Genomic DNA, 15,559 nt, shown 5'->3' on the forward strand with positions numbered 1-15,559 from the left:
GGTCTCCACATAATAAAAATAAAACTATGTGGGAATGAACTTTAAAGACTCCAAGTAGCTGAAAATGTTTGGACTGAAAATAGAGAAGGCAATCAAAGGGACTTGGACGGAGTGAAGTTTATACCTAGATTGTAGGGAGGTGAGTACAAAAAAATACAATAAACCGAACTCGGCTGCTCCAGTTGTAAAATTCCAGGGTGCATGTGTCAGGGAGGAAATTCAAAATTGAGTGTGGGATTAACATTAGTGTTCATGGACACTTTGCTAGGAGTGGTACTTTTCAGAAAGTGCCCTGAGAGCTTTCCTAGCTTGGATTCTGTAGTCTGGAGAACAAGTCCTTAGAAAGCACACAGAATTGAGTGAGGAGATTTTGTTCAAGATAAGGCTTCCTGTAATGGATTGCCATGTTCTGCCATGGGTTAGGTGGGAGGGTTTGGTTCCTGTGATATTAGATTTTTTGTCCTCTGGTATTCCTTCAGCTTCAGTCAGCCTTTAACTGACTTCTGAAACTTGTGTATTTTTTTTTTCTTATAAACTTGGAACTTCCTTTGGAGAAGGAAACAGAATATCCTCTGTTTTCTTCAACTCTGGTGCACTTGAGGAGAGTTCTGCTCTGTTGCTGACAGGCAGAAGTTTAATTGTAGTGCTCCCTCATAGTGGTCTGGATTGTTTTTAAATCTGTCCATGGAAAAGCCTTACGGCTTTTAAACTGAACCTTGGTTATATCATGCATTTAGAGATTTCAAACTGAAACAGCCTTGTTTTCCTTAAAGGTTGGATTCTGTTCTTTTATTTCTACAAAGCTCTTGCACCTGGCACTTGATGGCCTCAATATCTAATACGTTTCCTTACACTACTGGAATTATCTAAACAGAGGAAGTGAATGGGCTGATGCTTATCCACTATCTGATGAAACTTGTCATTTTGCATTTTGGAAAGTGACGCCTTGGTAAGCTGTTCTGTTTGCAGGCTGGAGGAAGAAATAAAATGTGTCCAATATTCCCACCCACAGTGAGCGCTCATCTGCAGCAGCGGTCTTTCATGCCCCAACTTTTACTGGGTAAGCGTTAGTTCCCCACTTGTAGCTTCCTGCTGACCTTTACTGCTGTCAAAAACAGCCATCGTACGGTGACAGTGAGTCAGATATGCACAGATGAGCAAAGGCCTGTTGGGGGAAAAATATCTGTTAGTAGGCTGTGTTATCTGTACAGGTGGTTGAGTTCCTCTGGAATGATTTGCAAAAACATCCAACCACAGCAAAAAAAATTGTGGTACTGTTTTGAGATAGGAAAAAAATAGAGCTACTTAGGCAGAGTAGTGTCATTCTATATGGGTTGAGTTCCTCTGCCATTTTTCAGCCTTCCAGTTTCTAAGAAATGGTCTTCCCACTTTTCAGCCTAAAGAAATAATAACAAGTATGGTGAAATAGTGAGAATAAGGGAGAAAGCTAAGAGCCCAGTTGAGAATCTGGGGGACTAGGGAATAAATTTCACTAAGTCTGTGTGAGTAATTGGATGGCTCCTTAATGATTTAAATATTGAAGTTAAATATTTCTGCATCAAGTAACATAACAAAGATGACTTTCTGATCTTATTTATAGTCCTCTTAGTAGTGTATTCCACCCACCACTGTTGCTGCCATCTAGCTCTTTTACTGTGTAACCAGATGATAGTGGCTCCAAGGAGGCAGTACAGCACAGAATCAAGAGTAAAGGCAGTTGGGGCTGGATGTGAGTGGGATGTGCTTGCAGGAGTTCTGCTAGAATTCTTCGTTGTGACTTGGTCTGATTGCTTTCCTCATTCCTGAGTAAATTTTCTTTTGGAATCTTGGATGGCAAAGCATTGACCACAGCAGTGCTAGCGCTGATGAAGACCAAAACAGCACTACAGAAGTGCACTGACACTGAGAGGTATTCAAGGATTTCTACAGTTTTCAGATATTTCAGGCCTTCTAAGCTCTACCTCATGTGGTTCTGTGTTTGTCAGCAGAGCCTCTATCTAGAGGAGATGTAGTTTACATAACCCAGGAGCTACCACTGGCACCTTTAACACCAATCCTCTGTATGGCATCAGTAACACCTCCGTATCTGTGCCCACACCAGGGCATTTGCAGGCATAGTAATATTGTCTACTGTATATGAATTCTGATAGTTTGCAGTCAGGACTTCACCTTGGATCCCCATCACCCCTCCTCTGTTCCTAGGTCCACAAGCTCCTTTCAAGTGCAGGATAATCTGACGTAACTCCATAATCAGTTTTTTTTTCATTTCTTGCAAACAAGTTTTGACACTTCAGATTTTCCCAACCTATTTGAAAGCACCACCATCCTTCCAAGCATGTCAGAAGCGCTGTTAATGGCAGGCATCTCTTCAACAGCTATGAAGACTTGACAAAGATAACGTCAAAATGTAACAATAGAACATATGACTTAATGTTGTTTTATCACTAATTAGTAGTCCTGCTGTTTCGTGATCTGCCCAGAACTGTAGAATTTAAGTAAGAGTGGCAGGTCTGCTGGCACTACAATTCCGTGTTGTCTTAATTGGGGAAAAGCGATATGGAAGTTAAATGTGAAGCCATCAATCATCCATCAAGGCAGTGATAATCAGTGTACCACAGGCGACAAGCCCTGCTTTTTCTGCACCCACAGTAGGGATCCTGGTCTTCTAGCCTGCTTCCTTCTATATTTCTTCCTGTGTGTTTGTAATTCACGTTGTACTTTGTACCTCATTATTTTACCTCCTTCACTTAATGATTGTCAACCATTTCCATCAGGCTTGATTGTTCATTAGCTAATAGATTTCTGGTTTTGTGTGCCAGGCTGAGTAGCATCATGCACAGGCAAATGATTTGTAGTGAACTGTAAACTGGACCATATAAAAGACTGTCTTGGATTTATTTGTAATTTCTATCCTGTTTCTTAAAAAGAGATCATCAGGCCTCCTGGGGAAGGGAACAGGCAGTTGCTGATAGAACTGTGTCATGATCCATGGGAGTGATGGGCAGTTTGCTTAATTACTGTGGCAGTACTGCAAGATAATCTTGATTTCCTTGTTCTGACTTGCAATTTTTCTCTCTGAGGAAGGAATTTTTCAATTTTCTTGGTGTGCAGGAGCCGCTTTTCTCTATCTTCATGTATAAATGTGTGGTATTTTTACTGTGAATGATCACTGTAATGGTTTTCCTGGAATGTTCTGCTTTTGAAATGATTACTTTTAGCACAAGTAAAGGTGTGTTCAGTTCAGCACTACACTGTGCAGAGAAACCAGAAAAAGAGATTACATAACCCTGTTTTGCTGCCTTGCCTCTTAATTTTGACAGCGAGGTGAAATGAGCAGCCACTTTCTACCAGTTCTTTGATGTTAGGAGCAAATGGACCAGCATGGGTTCAAGTGTTGATTTTTTTCCCTCTTGCTCCTTCCCTATACTTTGTCCTAATGGAGAGTAAAAATGCAACTTCGTCTGACCTAACTGCCCAGAAGTGTAGCTGGAAAACCCTCCAAACAAGTGAAAAATGTGACAGTGTTACTGCCTTCCCAGGGAAGTTTGTTTGAGAGGTGTGTTCTGCTGGCATAATATGCAAAGAACAGAGGATTAAAACAGCAGCTGTTAAGGTGGTTGCCAAGAAAAGTTGGATTGCCCATGTGAAGGCTTGCTGCCTGTGAAAGTAATCTACCTCTTAGGACTTCTCATGGATAGTGGAGGTATTGTAGTACAGGATGGAAAACATAGGAGTTGTCTTACTGGGGTTCGATAAAGTGAGCAGTACAGAAGCTAAATAAAGTTTTACCGTGTTTGTTTAAGCTATCAATTTGAAAGATTCAGTGGAAATGTTTTTTTTATAATTTTTTTAGGAGAGTGTGTTTGGAAGAAGATTTGATGGGTGTGAGATCTGAAGGCAACAAAAAGAAAGAGATAGGAAATGCATACATTCTGGCAGAAGGAAAGGGACCCAGGCCAGTTAGTGCTTCCAGAATAATTGGACAACAAAAAACGTGTAACAGGTTAAACGGAAGGAAAAATGTATCAACAATGCAGTTACTTGGATTGGAACACTGATGAGAACATTCCCAAATCAGTTTGCTCAGCAATTTTGTCCTCCTTATTGTGATGGCTAATAAGCAGGAGTGGATGCTGATGCATTGAGTGCGATTTACCTAGCCAGCTCTGGGTTTGCTTACAGTGTATGCAGAATTCTTGCATATGAGTAGATGAAAAATCATACAGCTTTATGCCCCTGCCTTTACCTTGTCACTCTGTATCTCATGTATTTCTGGTAGATGTGTGAGTAATGAAAATGAGTTCTTCCTCGCAGTCAGGTTTTGTGCATTTAACAAAGGTATTTACCACTGACTTTTCAATCAATTCAGAGGTCATTAAGGCAAGTGGTGCAAAAGCAATGAATTATGACCTCCAGCTGTCAGCATGGGCCTAAGGACAGTTTTATTTAAGACTAATTTAACTGTGGTACCATTCTGACTTAGATTAGCCGTCCTACTAATAGTACAAAATATTTCTGGAAACTTAATTTAAAAAAATTCAGAGTGCTGACATAATCTTGCAGCGATGAGTACCCGGGTTTTCACCAGATGGCTCTCTAACATCTGGTGTTCCAGGCTTGGCGGTGCTGGAGAGCTCCTCTAATTGAAATTGCTTCCTTAGAGCGGCCTTAAGGAGAGGTTCACGCGGTGTGAGTCTGGGCACTTAACGCAGAAATGTTTCTAGTTGAGAGGTTCCTGTAGAGAGTAATTCAGACTATGTATACTAGTCTTAGTCCTTGAATGTTTTTCTGGAGAGGCTTTGTCTTTCCAGGTTATCTGATTCCGGGTTGTCCTTTGCATGTGTGAGGCTATGGGAGGTGTGCATCTCTGTCATGCATGCAAGATGGTATTTTGTCTCAACAAATGTGTTGTACAGTTTGCCTCTAGGGCAGCCCTTCTCTAGTTCTATAGTTCATAGCAGAGTTGAAACCTTACTAGTGTTTTATCTGTGCATTTTTTTAGTTTGTCTGTATTCCTTCAGAATCCATTTGTTCCTCTGTTTTGCCTACTTAGAACTGACAGCTGCTTTGGGGAACTAATACAGGATGTTTGTGGTAAGAAAATTTAAAGCTGCAAGTTTCACTGTTTTTACTGCAGTGATCTCTCATTCTGTATGGACACAGAATAGTCCTGGATACATATAGTCCTGATCCTAAACATTGTAGTGAAAATGGGTAAGTTGCTAGGGAAAGTTCGGTGTTCTAATGTGAAACCCAACCATTGGAACTGTCCTTAAACGTCTCATTAGAACAACAGCGGTCTTAAGGCCATTCTGTCGGGAGCTAATCCTGCATTGTCTAATGCCCCATGGAGCAGGCATCTCTGTAATGACTTGTAATGACAAGACAGAACTGGCAGATCTGTACTTGCAGCTATGTGAAGGCCGAACGATATAATGGTATCTTAGAAATCTCAGTCAAGTTGCTTTTTGTATTGCTTTGAATACAAAGGCTGATGTTTTGTCTTTTGTGAAACACAATAATGGAATCCTGTGTGGAGCAGGAAGGGCTTGTGTCAGTCATACTTCAGGCGGTCCATGTCTGTCATGTCTAACTTCAGTACAAATCTTGGTTTAAACAAAAGCATTTGGCTCTGGGAAAAAAAAAAAAAAGGAATTTTTGTTGATGTCACTAATACACAACCGTGACTTATAAAACTGAGAACTGTTCCCTTTGGGATCCGTTACCAGTGGGATCTGTGTGCTTCTGAAGACTTGCTTACTGTCAGCAAGTCTGACGTTCTCTGTCAAAAGCATGCTAGCTCTTACATGTAAGGCATGTACAGAATGTTACTTAAACTGGAGAAAGCAAGCTGGCTTCACCTGACCTCAAGAAACCAATTTTTATCACTCCTAACTCTTTGCTAGAAAAGCTGCTAGCTCAGGTCACAAACAAGGATAAACCAAGAAGATTTTTGGGTATGTCATCAGTTGTTCCTCCCTCCTTACTAAGAAACCATCTCTAAATGGTACCCGTACTGGATAATTTAATCCCGCATCACTCCTGGTTTATACTGAGATTGGCATCTCTATCCGGAAAGTATCTAACGACACTTCTGTTTCAGCAGCTGGTATTGCTTACTAGCTGGATGCTGTTGGGCATGGTGCAAGGTCTGGTTAATGGCCACCATTTGGGCACATGCAGAATGTACTGAACGTATCATGCAGACAGAACTTTTTCAGTGCTAAAAAGCAGTGAAAACAGTAAGTTGTCATGTCAGACAGAATGAGTAGGAACTTCACCAGGCAGAGTCTTTTCAAGTGGTCTTTGTGTTCTGCCAGTTTGTCTTACAGTCAGAGCAATAAATGTTGACTCGTTACCTAACGCACCTCTCCATTTATATGGTGCATTCTTTTCATTGCACTTCAGGAAGCCTTCTCACAAGAGTGACATGAAAAATATACTTGGTGCTTCTTGTGAGGCACAAAATAATTTCTTAAAGAATACATGACAACCTCAACAGCCATCTTCTTTCATTTCAGAGATAGAAGACTGGTCTTTGTGACCTAGATAAGAGGAGACGCAGTGTTCAGTTTGTACCTGTTCTGTCTCTCTAAGCTGTCCTCTAAAGTGCCTGGCTTGTTTGTTGTCTTTCAGGACTTGCATTTTGCCCATCTCTCAAGAAACCAAATGGTGGGGTTGAGTCACTAATGTTAATGATTCTTGAGAGTCCACCGGTAATGAAGTTTATTAATAAAATCCCAGAGGTGGCAATTGCCCATCTGAATGGTGTACCTGTGTCTGGATGATCGCCTGCTCAAGGACAGGGGCTGCTGGGGATGCTGAGGCCTACTGGGGTCATGTCCCTTTCTTGTTCTCTCAGCTGGGACACCCTCAGATATGGAAGGCTTGTTTGCTGGGCAGCATTTCTCCGTCCTGTAATTAATTTCTCACTGGCAAGCACTTGTTTTCTGATGGACAAGTTCAGAGTCTTTCAGGAATATATGCAGATACCTGTGAGCACTTCTGGATTGCTATTCCTGTCAGCATACATGTTCACGATACCCCTTACCCAAAGTTGCTAGCAGCTAGTTGAAGCCACCACATTTTGCCTGGTGCTTGCATTAGGCAATGGGCGTGGTATTGGTGATTTGCTGCTGATCAACCGAGCTTTATTAAGTTGTTTGTTTAGCAGCTGGATCTTCAAAGCTTTCTGATGTGTTTGCAATACCTGCTTCTGTTCACCAGTCCCTTCTGCACACTGCCAGTTGCTTCCCACCTGTGCTGCTTACAATTGGCATTTAACCTGTGCTGTCAAAGAAGCAGGAGAGAAGTGGTTTTGAGTTGTTACAAGCAGTAGTACATAACATACCTTCACCTACAGCTTGGCTGGCTCTGTGCGTGCCCGCAGAAAGAGATTTCTTGCCCAGACCCTGCTGGAGGAGGAAGCAGTGAGCCACTGCAGACCAGCTGACACACATTCTGCACGTGCCTGCTGATGCAGCTCTTGTTCTTCCCCAGTTGCCTAAAGACTAGGCCCAGTATCTTGGCTGCCAAACAGCTTCTTTAAGGCTGGGAATATAAAATAATTTTAATTTCACTTTATACCTTGCTTTCCTTCCTTTTAACCACTTGCTCTTATCAGATCTTTTTAAACATGAGACCAGAATGAGAATATTGCCTTGGTAGATCAGCTGGGGTTTTGCTGTAGGTGCTTTATATCTCTCTGGATTTTGCCAGACTGATAATAAGCAATTATTTCTGATAAATCTGGCGACTGTTAGTTCTGTCCTGAGTGGTCACATCTGTTCAAATCGGACAGTTATGTGAACTCTGCAACTGCTGTAAATGTACGAATTATTGCGCTTACATGTGCTACGTGCTGTGCTGGATTCTAGCAAGTGCAGGAGGAATAGTACCTTCTGAAGAGAACCTACACTAATAGCATTAAATGGGAGGTAATAACTGGTTATAGATCAAGCTCACAAGAAGGAGACCATATTGATTTGCAAGAGTGAAATGCATTTGCCGTGTCCTAGCAACCTGGCCTGTGTTAACTATAAGGGAGATTAAGGTGGAAAGTGAAAGGAATTGATATTTCACCTATTTACAAGATGCTTCTTTGAAATCTGAATGAGCACAAGAGGAAGAGTCAAGGCTTTTGGTCTGAAAATCTGACAAATAGACTAGGGAGACTCCTAGCAATGGGAAGTGAGCTTAGTGATGCTGACCAAGATGAAGAGAAATGGAAAATATGCTGGAGAGAGCTATAATCCTTAAAATTAATTTATACACTTTTGGGTTGCAGGATTATTATCTCAAGCAGTTATTACAATGAAATAATGGGGGATGTAACTAAGGAATCAAGGACTTGCAATATATGCAGCTCTTTCATTGTCCTTCCCTGTGTTTTTTTTGTTATGGTAATTGATCTCAGTGTACATCTGACAAAAGAACAAGTTCATGGATACAATAGGTCTGTGTAAGTACTAATTATTTTGTTAGGTCTTAATGCAAATAAAGGCAATTAGATTTAAATAACCTCTTGCCAGGAAGGTGTGTCCAACCCAACCATGGTATTTGGTGCTCTGTCCTGCTGTTGAGCAGATTCAGACAATATGAGCTGCCTTGTGAAGAGCAAATTTGCTTGCACTTGTGATTCTGAATGGAAGCAAAAACACGCCCAAAGCCTACGCTTTTTTGTTTCAGAGTGCTGCTTTTCCTTTACAACTTCGTTATGTCTCTGTGTCACTGCAGTTAAATTTAAAACTAGATTATATTGTTCTGCCAGTTGTTTAAGCACAATGAGTACAGGCTAGAAAGAAAAACTTTTATGTCCTAGGAAGTTTCTCACACTTGCAATCAGTGAGAGACTGGTTAGCAGTATCTGTTAATAATTCTTTGGCTGCTAGGGAAAATGAAGGGAAAAAAAATCTAGCTAGAAGAGACCCAAAGGAAAGCTACCTTTGTACCTCCAATTCTTGTGGTCCATACTGAAGCATGGCTCTAAAAGTGCATCTGGCTTTGCCCAATTGAAGAGGATGTTAGTTATGCAGCTCTTGCAGCCTTATTTATTGCTGTCAGAAAGCTTCATGGAATGGATCACTTCATCATCCCCTAGTACTAGCTGATTTCTAGTAATTGACATGTTTTTTTTTTAAATAATGTTTGTGCTTTCTGTAGGGTTGTGCTCAAACTACTCCCATCCTCTGTGAACAGGAAAACGGAGCATTCAGTAATGTTAGAAAGGATTTTTTCAAAAGAAGCAGGAACCAAGAGCTTAACCATAAGTCAAGTTTACTCACAACTTGAGTTGGCCAACAAAAACCTTTAACAAAGTAGTATTTTGTGATTTATGAATGTCTTATAGAAAGGGTAGCTTTTTTTTTTTTTTTGAAATTTCAGGGAACAGATTCTGTGTAAGCTTCATTACAGTGAATGTAATATTTTAACACTTAGATGTATTATACATGTATATTATACAGAAGGTATTCAAATAATGTTTATGCTTTTATTTCATTGGAAATCTCATTTTGGTTATTAGAGGGGAGTATGAAAATAAACAGATTAAATTTAAAGAAGCTGTTAGCTTTAGGCTGACACAGGAGTTTTTTCATGGGTTGCTAAAAATGGTCCTGAAGATGATTATGTACTCTATTTTTTGTGGTGCTTTTGCATTTTAGCTGTTTCATTATGTTCCATGACTGTGGTTTTGTTTGTTTTTCAAATCATGCATATACAGTACACCATAACATCTTGTTTTCCAAGAGCTGGTATCTGTAATGACATTAAAAATAAAAACAGGGTAGCTGCATAATGATGCTGTGTTAGTGGCTTGATTTTTTTTTTTTTTTTCCTGCTCTGAAGTCATTAGATTAATGAAGTGGCTGAAAGTCACTTCAGAGGTTTATGGCTACTTTATGTCTGGAAGTTTAGTAGGCTGTTATATTCTGTTGCTTGATCATTGCTCTGCACTTTGTGTGGTTGTTTCATCTTAAGATAAGGAGGATAATAGGTGCTGTTAACCAGAAGTAGCTGTTCCGCTTTTACACGCATTTCACAGTGGTGTGACAGCTCAGCTTGCTGGGTAAAGGTGCCTGTGTGCCTTGTACCAAAGAATTTTTGAGTTCTGCCTCCCCCTGCCTTAAATTCTTGAGTGTAGACTCCTTTGCTGCTGCAATGCCGTAGAAACTTTGTTAGCTTAACTAAAAAATGTTTAATAATGATCGGGGGGAGTGTAACATGGGAGTGTTTATGGAGTCTTGGACTGGCCATGCTGTTACTGATCATCAATGAGTTTTTTAATTTGCACTTTAAAAAATCTGCGTATGTAGAGCTTGCACTCCTAATTCATTTACTTGAAAGGTATATCCAGCCTGTGTGCGTACTTGGGTTTAAAAAAAAAAAAAGTCCTCTAAGCAGTTTGAGAAAAAGATTCTATTACTGGCTTGCTGAGAGAGGATTAATTAGGAAATGTCTTCCCTTATCTGGATTTCTAGAAGTTACAGTGGTTCACTTCCTTTTAGCAGACAATTATTATATAGAATAACAGTAGGTACTGCATTAAATCGTCATCTTATTTGTTTATTCTCTGGGGTTTGATATTTTGGTTAAATTCAAAGCTATTTGCTAGACAGATGTTCATTTATTACATGAAGGGATTAACTTGAAATATCTGGTAATAGAGGGCAGTATGTTTGAATAATTAAAAGTCAGGGAGAATTTTGAACTTGGGGAGATCTCCAGGAGGATCTTTTTGCATAAATACTAGCCTTACTCTGCATATCTTTTGTTCCCCGCCCTCCCTCTTCTCCAGTACTGATACTCGAAAAGGTGGAAAATGGAGATCTGAGCAACAAGATACTGAAGATCACGGATTTCGGCTTGGCCAGGGAATGGCATAAAACTACCAAAATGAGCGCAGCTGGGACATATGCCTGGATGGCTCCTGAAGTCATTCGCTCCTCCATGTTCTCCAAAGGCAGCGATGTGTGGAGGTACTGAGTTGGTGTTAAGTGACTGGGTACTAAACAGTAACTAGATCTGCCGTGGAACCTGTGTTATGTTTAAGAATGAGGAACAATGAACCATATATTCTGTGTTTAAGAAAACTTTATCCACTGGCTTTCCATCCACCTAACTCCAAGACTACTTTGGTATTAACTGCAAATGCTTTTTCTGTAGGAAGTGGTAGACCAGCTCCCGCACACCTACAAATTTTTGTTCTTCCTTACATTTTCATTCAGATTATTTTAGGGTTCAGAGCCTTCCTTCAGCTATTGGCTGACATAACCGAAGGCCATAAAATGAAACTATGAAATCCTTGAAGTTGCTATTTTTTTAATGTTTTACCAAGAGCAAGATAATTTTTTTATAGTAATCTGTCACTGATGCTTATGTGCACGAGCACACTGTACCTCATGAAATTCTCTCTGCAGTTTCAGCCTGAATGCAATTGTTAAGAAGTTTGAATTAATTCTACCCTCTCAGACTTTTCCATAAAGTGATAAATCTCTTCTGTAAGTCAGTCTGAGTATGTAATCCATAAGTAGTAATTTGAATGCATGTGTTGTCTTCTCCATTCAGGCAATGAGATTTTGAGAGTAAGAGCTATTTTGGTAGGAAAGAGCATGAAGATTGCCCTCGTAGATTTGCAAAAATAGTTTGAATGTAACTCTTAAGTGCATTGGTAAATCCAGAATTCAGTAAATAACCCGTTATTGTTGTCCTAGGATATTGACTTTTCTGGATGCTGTAAAATACAGAATTAGTACTGAACATCAGAAACAAAGTAGATGAATATTTTTTTCTTGTGAGGGGAGAGGTATAGAAATGTCAAGCTGACTGGGTCTTCAGGGTAATAAGAAATTGTCGTTGGCCAGCAGTGTTCACACGCAGTGTGTGCATGCTGTGAAGTCTGTCAGGATAAAGAAATATCCCAGCTGGAAGAGTTGTCTGGCTGTTATGGAAGATATTTGTGGTGATTTTCATTTTCCTTACCTAGTTGTGCAGAATAGATAATGTATTGCCTTGTGGATAAATGTGTGAACTTAATTTGCATGCTAATAGTATGGATTAAACGCTGACTGTCATTAAATGTGGTAGCCTGCGCAGTTAATCTGAGAAGAATTGTGCAAGAAGCAGGCTTTTACTCTGAGTGAAGCCTGGTAGAAATGAAAACTTGACAATACTGGTTTGTATTTAGCTTTCCATACTCAAACCTCAGTTTTCACCTTTGAAAAGCAGTGCCAGGAATGGCATTTAAGGGAGGAGGGGGGAAGGAAGTTACAGTCACAACTCCTCTGTGATTGTAACTTTACTAATCCAGGCATGCTGAACAGGTCAGTAGATATTCTGTACCAGCATGACCTAGTTTTTAAAAAGATAAGAATTATTAGGGTCAGTTGATTATTTTCATCATGATAGTTTAAATGATAGTTTAAGAGCCTCTATACCCGTGCAAAAATATTAGTTTGGTCATTGATTTAGGTTGTAAATCACTTAAATATTTTTTAGCTTTTCAGAAGAATATTTTCAAGATTCATTCATTGCTTTATTTATGTACAGTTACCAGTCTTTCCCTCAAAATAGGCTGAGTTCTTCTCAGTGCTCTTCCTTAAACAGAGGGCCATCACCGTTAAGAGAGCTATAATATATTGTCTCTAAACAGAAGACCTCTCTCCAAGGTGGCCAAAACCTTGAATCATAGTTAAATTTGCTGGAAAGAATGTGGCACTTGAGGCATGTATGCAGAGGACAGATTCCTGCCAGTGCAGTCACTAGTAGCTCATCAGTGACTATAAGCTCTGGATTTTATAAAGGCAGCAATGGACACGTATAACAAATCCTGTTCCCTCCCAAGGATGCAACCTGAAATTCGTAACAGGATGAACTTTTATATCCTATTAGGCTTGCCCTTCCTCTTGTCTCCTTCAACCTCTTGGTTAATCACTGGCATTGAGAGAGCTTTTTGCCTGATAACCAACCTTCAAGTTAGTGTGTCTACCATCAACAGAAATGGATATTTCTGTCTCTGACATTGACAGACCCTTTTATTTCAACACCTTTTCTGAAAAGCTCATTAGAATAATACAGCTGGTTGAAATGTTGCCTAGCCTTTCAACAGGAATCTTGTTCTGCCTGTGTTCTTGCTGCACAAATGCAAATAGCTGCTGGTGAAGATGCTTGCCAGGGCTGAAATTTCCTGAGTCAGTCTTTTATTCCATCATAAATAACTGCTTCATGCAATTCCTTTCAATACTGTATCAAGCTCTGTTTAAAAAAAAAAAAAAAAAAAAGATCAGGTTTTTGTACCAATCTACAGGAGGATTGGCAAAGATCTTAACAAGGCAGAAGAATCCTATGTGCTGGTGTTTATCACTACGATTTTGGCCACTTTAAAGCTTGCTGGTAATAGCACTTTGTACATCTTGCTAGTAAAAATGTTTTGCTATGATTTTTTTGTGCTCACCCACAAATTTTAGGTGGATAGCAGAATCGTTGTGCTTATATTGCACAGAGAACAAACTACCTTTTTATTTATATGCAATTTAACATACAATTTCTGTGAGTCTAATGATGTTTTTGAGAGGAGAGTTAGGAATTTTTGAATTTCTAGGGGATAAATTGAAGGACAGATATCACAGCTTATTCAGTGTTGCACAGCAAGCTAATGTTAGTAGGCATATAATTTGAAGTTCCACGTCATTTTAAATGCTTAAATACAGTTCTTGTTTACAGCCCACTTCATTTTTGACTTACGCAGTTAAAAAAAAAAAAAAAAAAAAAAAAAAAAAAAAACAAAGAAACACAAAACATATCAATATGATTGGTATGAAGAAGGTAAGGCCACGATACAACCTTCATCTGCGTTCTCTGTGTTCTTCAGTTCAGACACTTAAAAGATGCACCTGCTCTGAGACCAGTGAAATAACTAAGAATTAAATTTTAATTTAGGAATGGAATACTAGAACTACTTCAAAAATACCTGATTAGCATATCAAGATGTTTCAAGCATTCAGTGGTATAGAAATTTTGGTCATAAGAATATTTCATAAATATAGAAGCATACACAGTAAACTGCTATGCTATAAGTAATGTAATCTCTGGAGCTACCAGTTGAATAACATAGAAAAATACTAACTGTTAATTGTTGTTAAAAATATAACAGTTTTTTTTTTTTTTGTCATAACGAAAGTAATATTTTGTTTGCTGTTGGGATCTCCTTATTGTGCTGATAGTCCCTTTCTTATGGAAAGTGCTGGACCTGGGACACTGCAGAAGAGGAACCTACAGTACAAATACCATTGAGTAATAATGGTGTGAGGAAGTTAGTAGTTTTTCTAATTTCACACGTTTGCAAGAGAGATGGGAAAATCACACGTGAAATCCTGCCAACCTCCAGCCTCCTCCCTGAAAATCCAATGTGTAGGATTGAACCCAGTGTTAAATGGCTTAAGGGATTACTGGATCGCTGGTAGATGGTTAATTATTCATACAACTGTCAGTTGACTTGAACACATGGTCTGTTATCACATGGTTCTTTTTGTAATTGAAGTCCAAAAATTACTAGTGAGTGCCAAAAGAATAAATGAGCTTGATCAGTTTTTTCTTCCCATCTGACAATGTGTAGAGCTCCTTGAATCTTTCTTCCCAGGCCTTTTTTTTTTTTGTATAAATCTCCTCTGTCTCTGTTCTTTTACTTTATAATTCCCAGTCCCTTGGTTGAGAATTAATGGAAAACACTCTTCTCAGCAGCCGCTCTCTCACTGCTTAATCAGTTGGGGTGATTTTTATTAAAACACCACTAATTTTGTGGAAGTATTTTATCGTGTTTGGATTTTGGATAGTTATATTGTGTTTGGATTTCTAAAAACTTTCTAAAACCTTTTATCAAAAGCTTTTAAAGAAAGTAAATGTGTTAAACATAATCAAAAGTGATTTTAAAAAGCGATAAATGGTTAGGTAACGACATACACTAATACCAAGTTACTCAGGATAAAAAAAATAATGTACTGCAGATAGCTGAGGAAAAAATATGCTATCCTGAATGATAAAAACAGATGAAAGTAATAAATGCAGAATAGTACGTGTAGGAGAATTTTACTTGTGCAATGATGGGCTCTAAATTATTCTATTAAGATTCAATAAAAAGATGTTGGAGTTGTTGTGGATAACCTAGCTCGTTTTGTAAGGACTCAGAAAGGTAAGGGGCAAGTTAAAATTTAATAGGGAAGAATGAGAGAACTAAACAGGAAATACTGTGCCTCTCCCCAGATTGGTCAAACTTTGAGGTTTTGTCATTCCTACAAAAAGGTTAATATGGAATTAATATACAAAAGACATCAATGTCAAACAAAGATGAAATGGCTTCTGTTTGAGAGTAACTAGATTTAGATTTAGCTAGATCAGGATTTGGGGGGCTGGAAAGAAGATTCGGATGTAGTGGGAACCTTTGAAATTGTGGCATGGAAGGACCTAAGAGGAAACATACTCACTGTTCCTGGCATTGAGAGAACTAGGGAAGCAAATGAAGATATCAAATGGCAAACTCAAAACAAACAAGCAACTATTTTTTAGC

At 39.1% G+C, this 15,559-nt stretch overlaps 2 protein-coding genes across 11 annotated transcripts in view; both read left to right on the plus strand.

Annotated features, from left to right (window-relative positions):
• The window catches only part of LOC137857503 (disintegrin and metalloproteinase domain-containing protein 20-like), a 371,501-nt gene that overhangs the window by 242,119 nt on the left and 113,823 nt on the right, over window positions 1-15,559 (plus strand). The window lies entirely within an intron of this gene.
• The window catches only part of MAP3K9 (mitogen-activated protein kinase kinase kinase 9), a 58,507-nt gene that overhangs the window by 15,294 nt on the left and 27,654 nt on the right, over window positions 1-15,559 (plus strand). For all 10 annotated transcript variants that reach the window (XR_011097108.1, XR_011097103.1, XR_011097104.1 and 7 more), the window contains exon 3: window positions 10,796-10,976. Coding sequence is in view for 3 of the 10 variants with exons in the window: in XM_068684096.1 (XP_068540197.1) it covers window positions 10,796-10,976 (181 nt within the window). In the remaining 7 variants the exon portion in view is untranslated. The remainder of the gene's footprint in view (window positions 1-10,795; window positions 10,977-15,559) is intronic.

Source organism: Anas acuta, chromosome 5, assembly GCF_963932015.1.
Source record: "Anas acuta chromosome 5, bAnaAcu1.1, whole genome shotgun sequence".
NCBI classification, from domain to species: domain Eukaryota; kingdom Metazoa; phylum Chordata; class Aves; order Anseriformes; family Anatidae; genus Anas; species Anas acuta.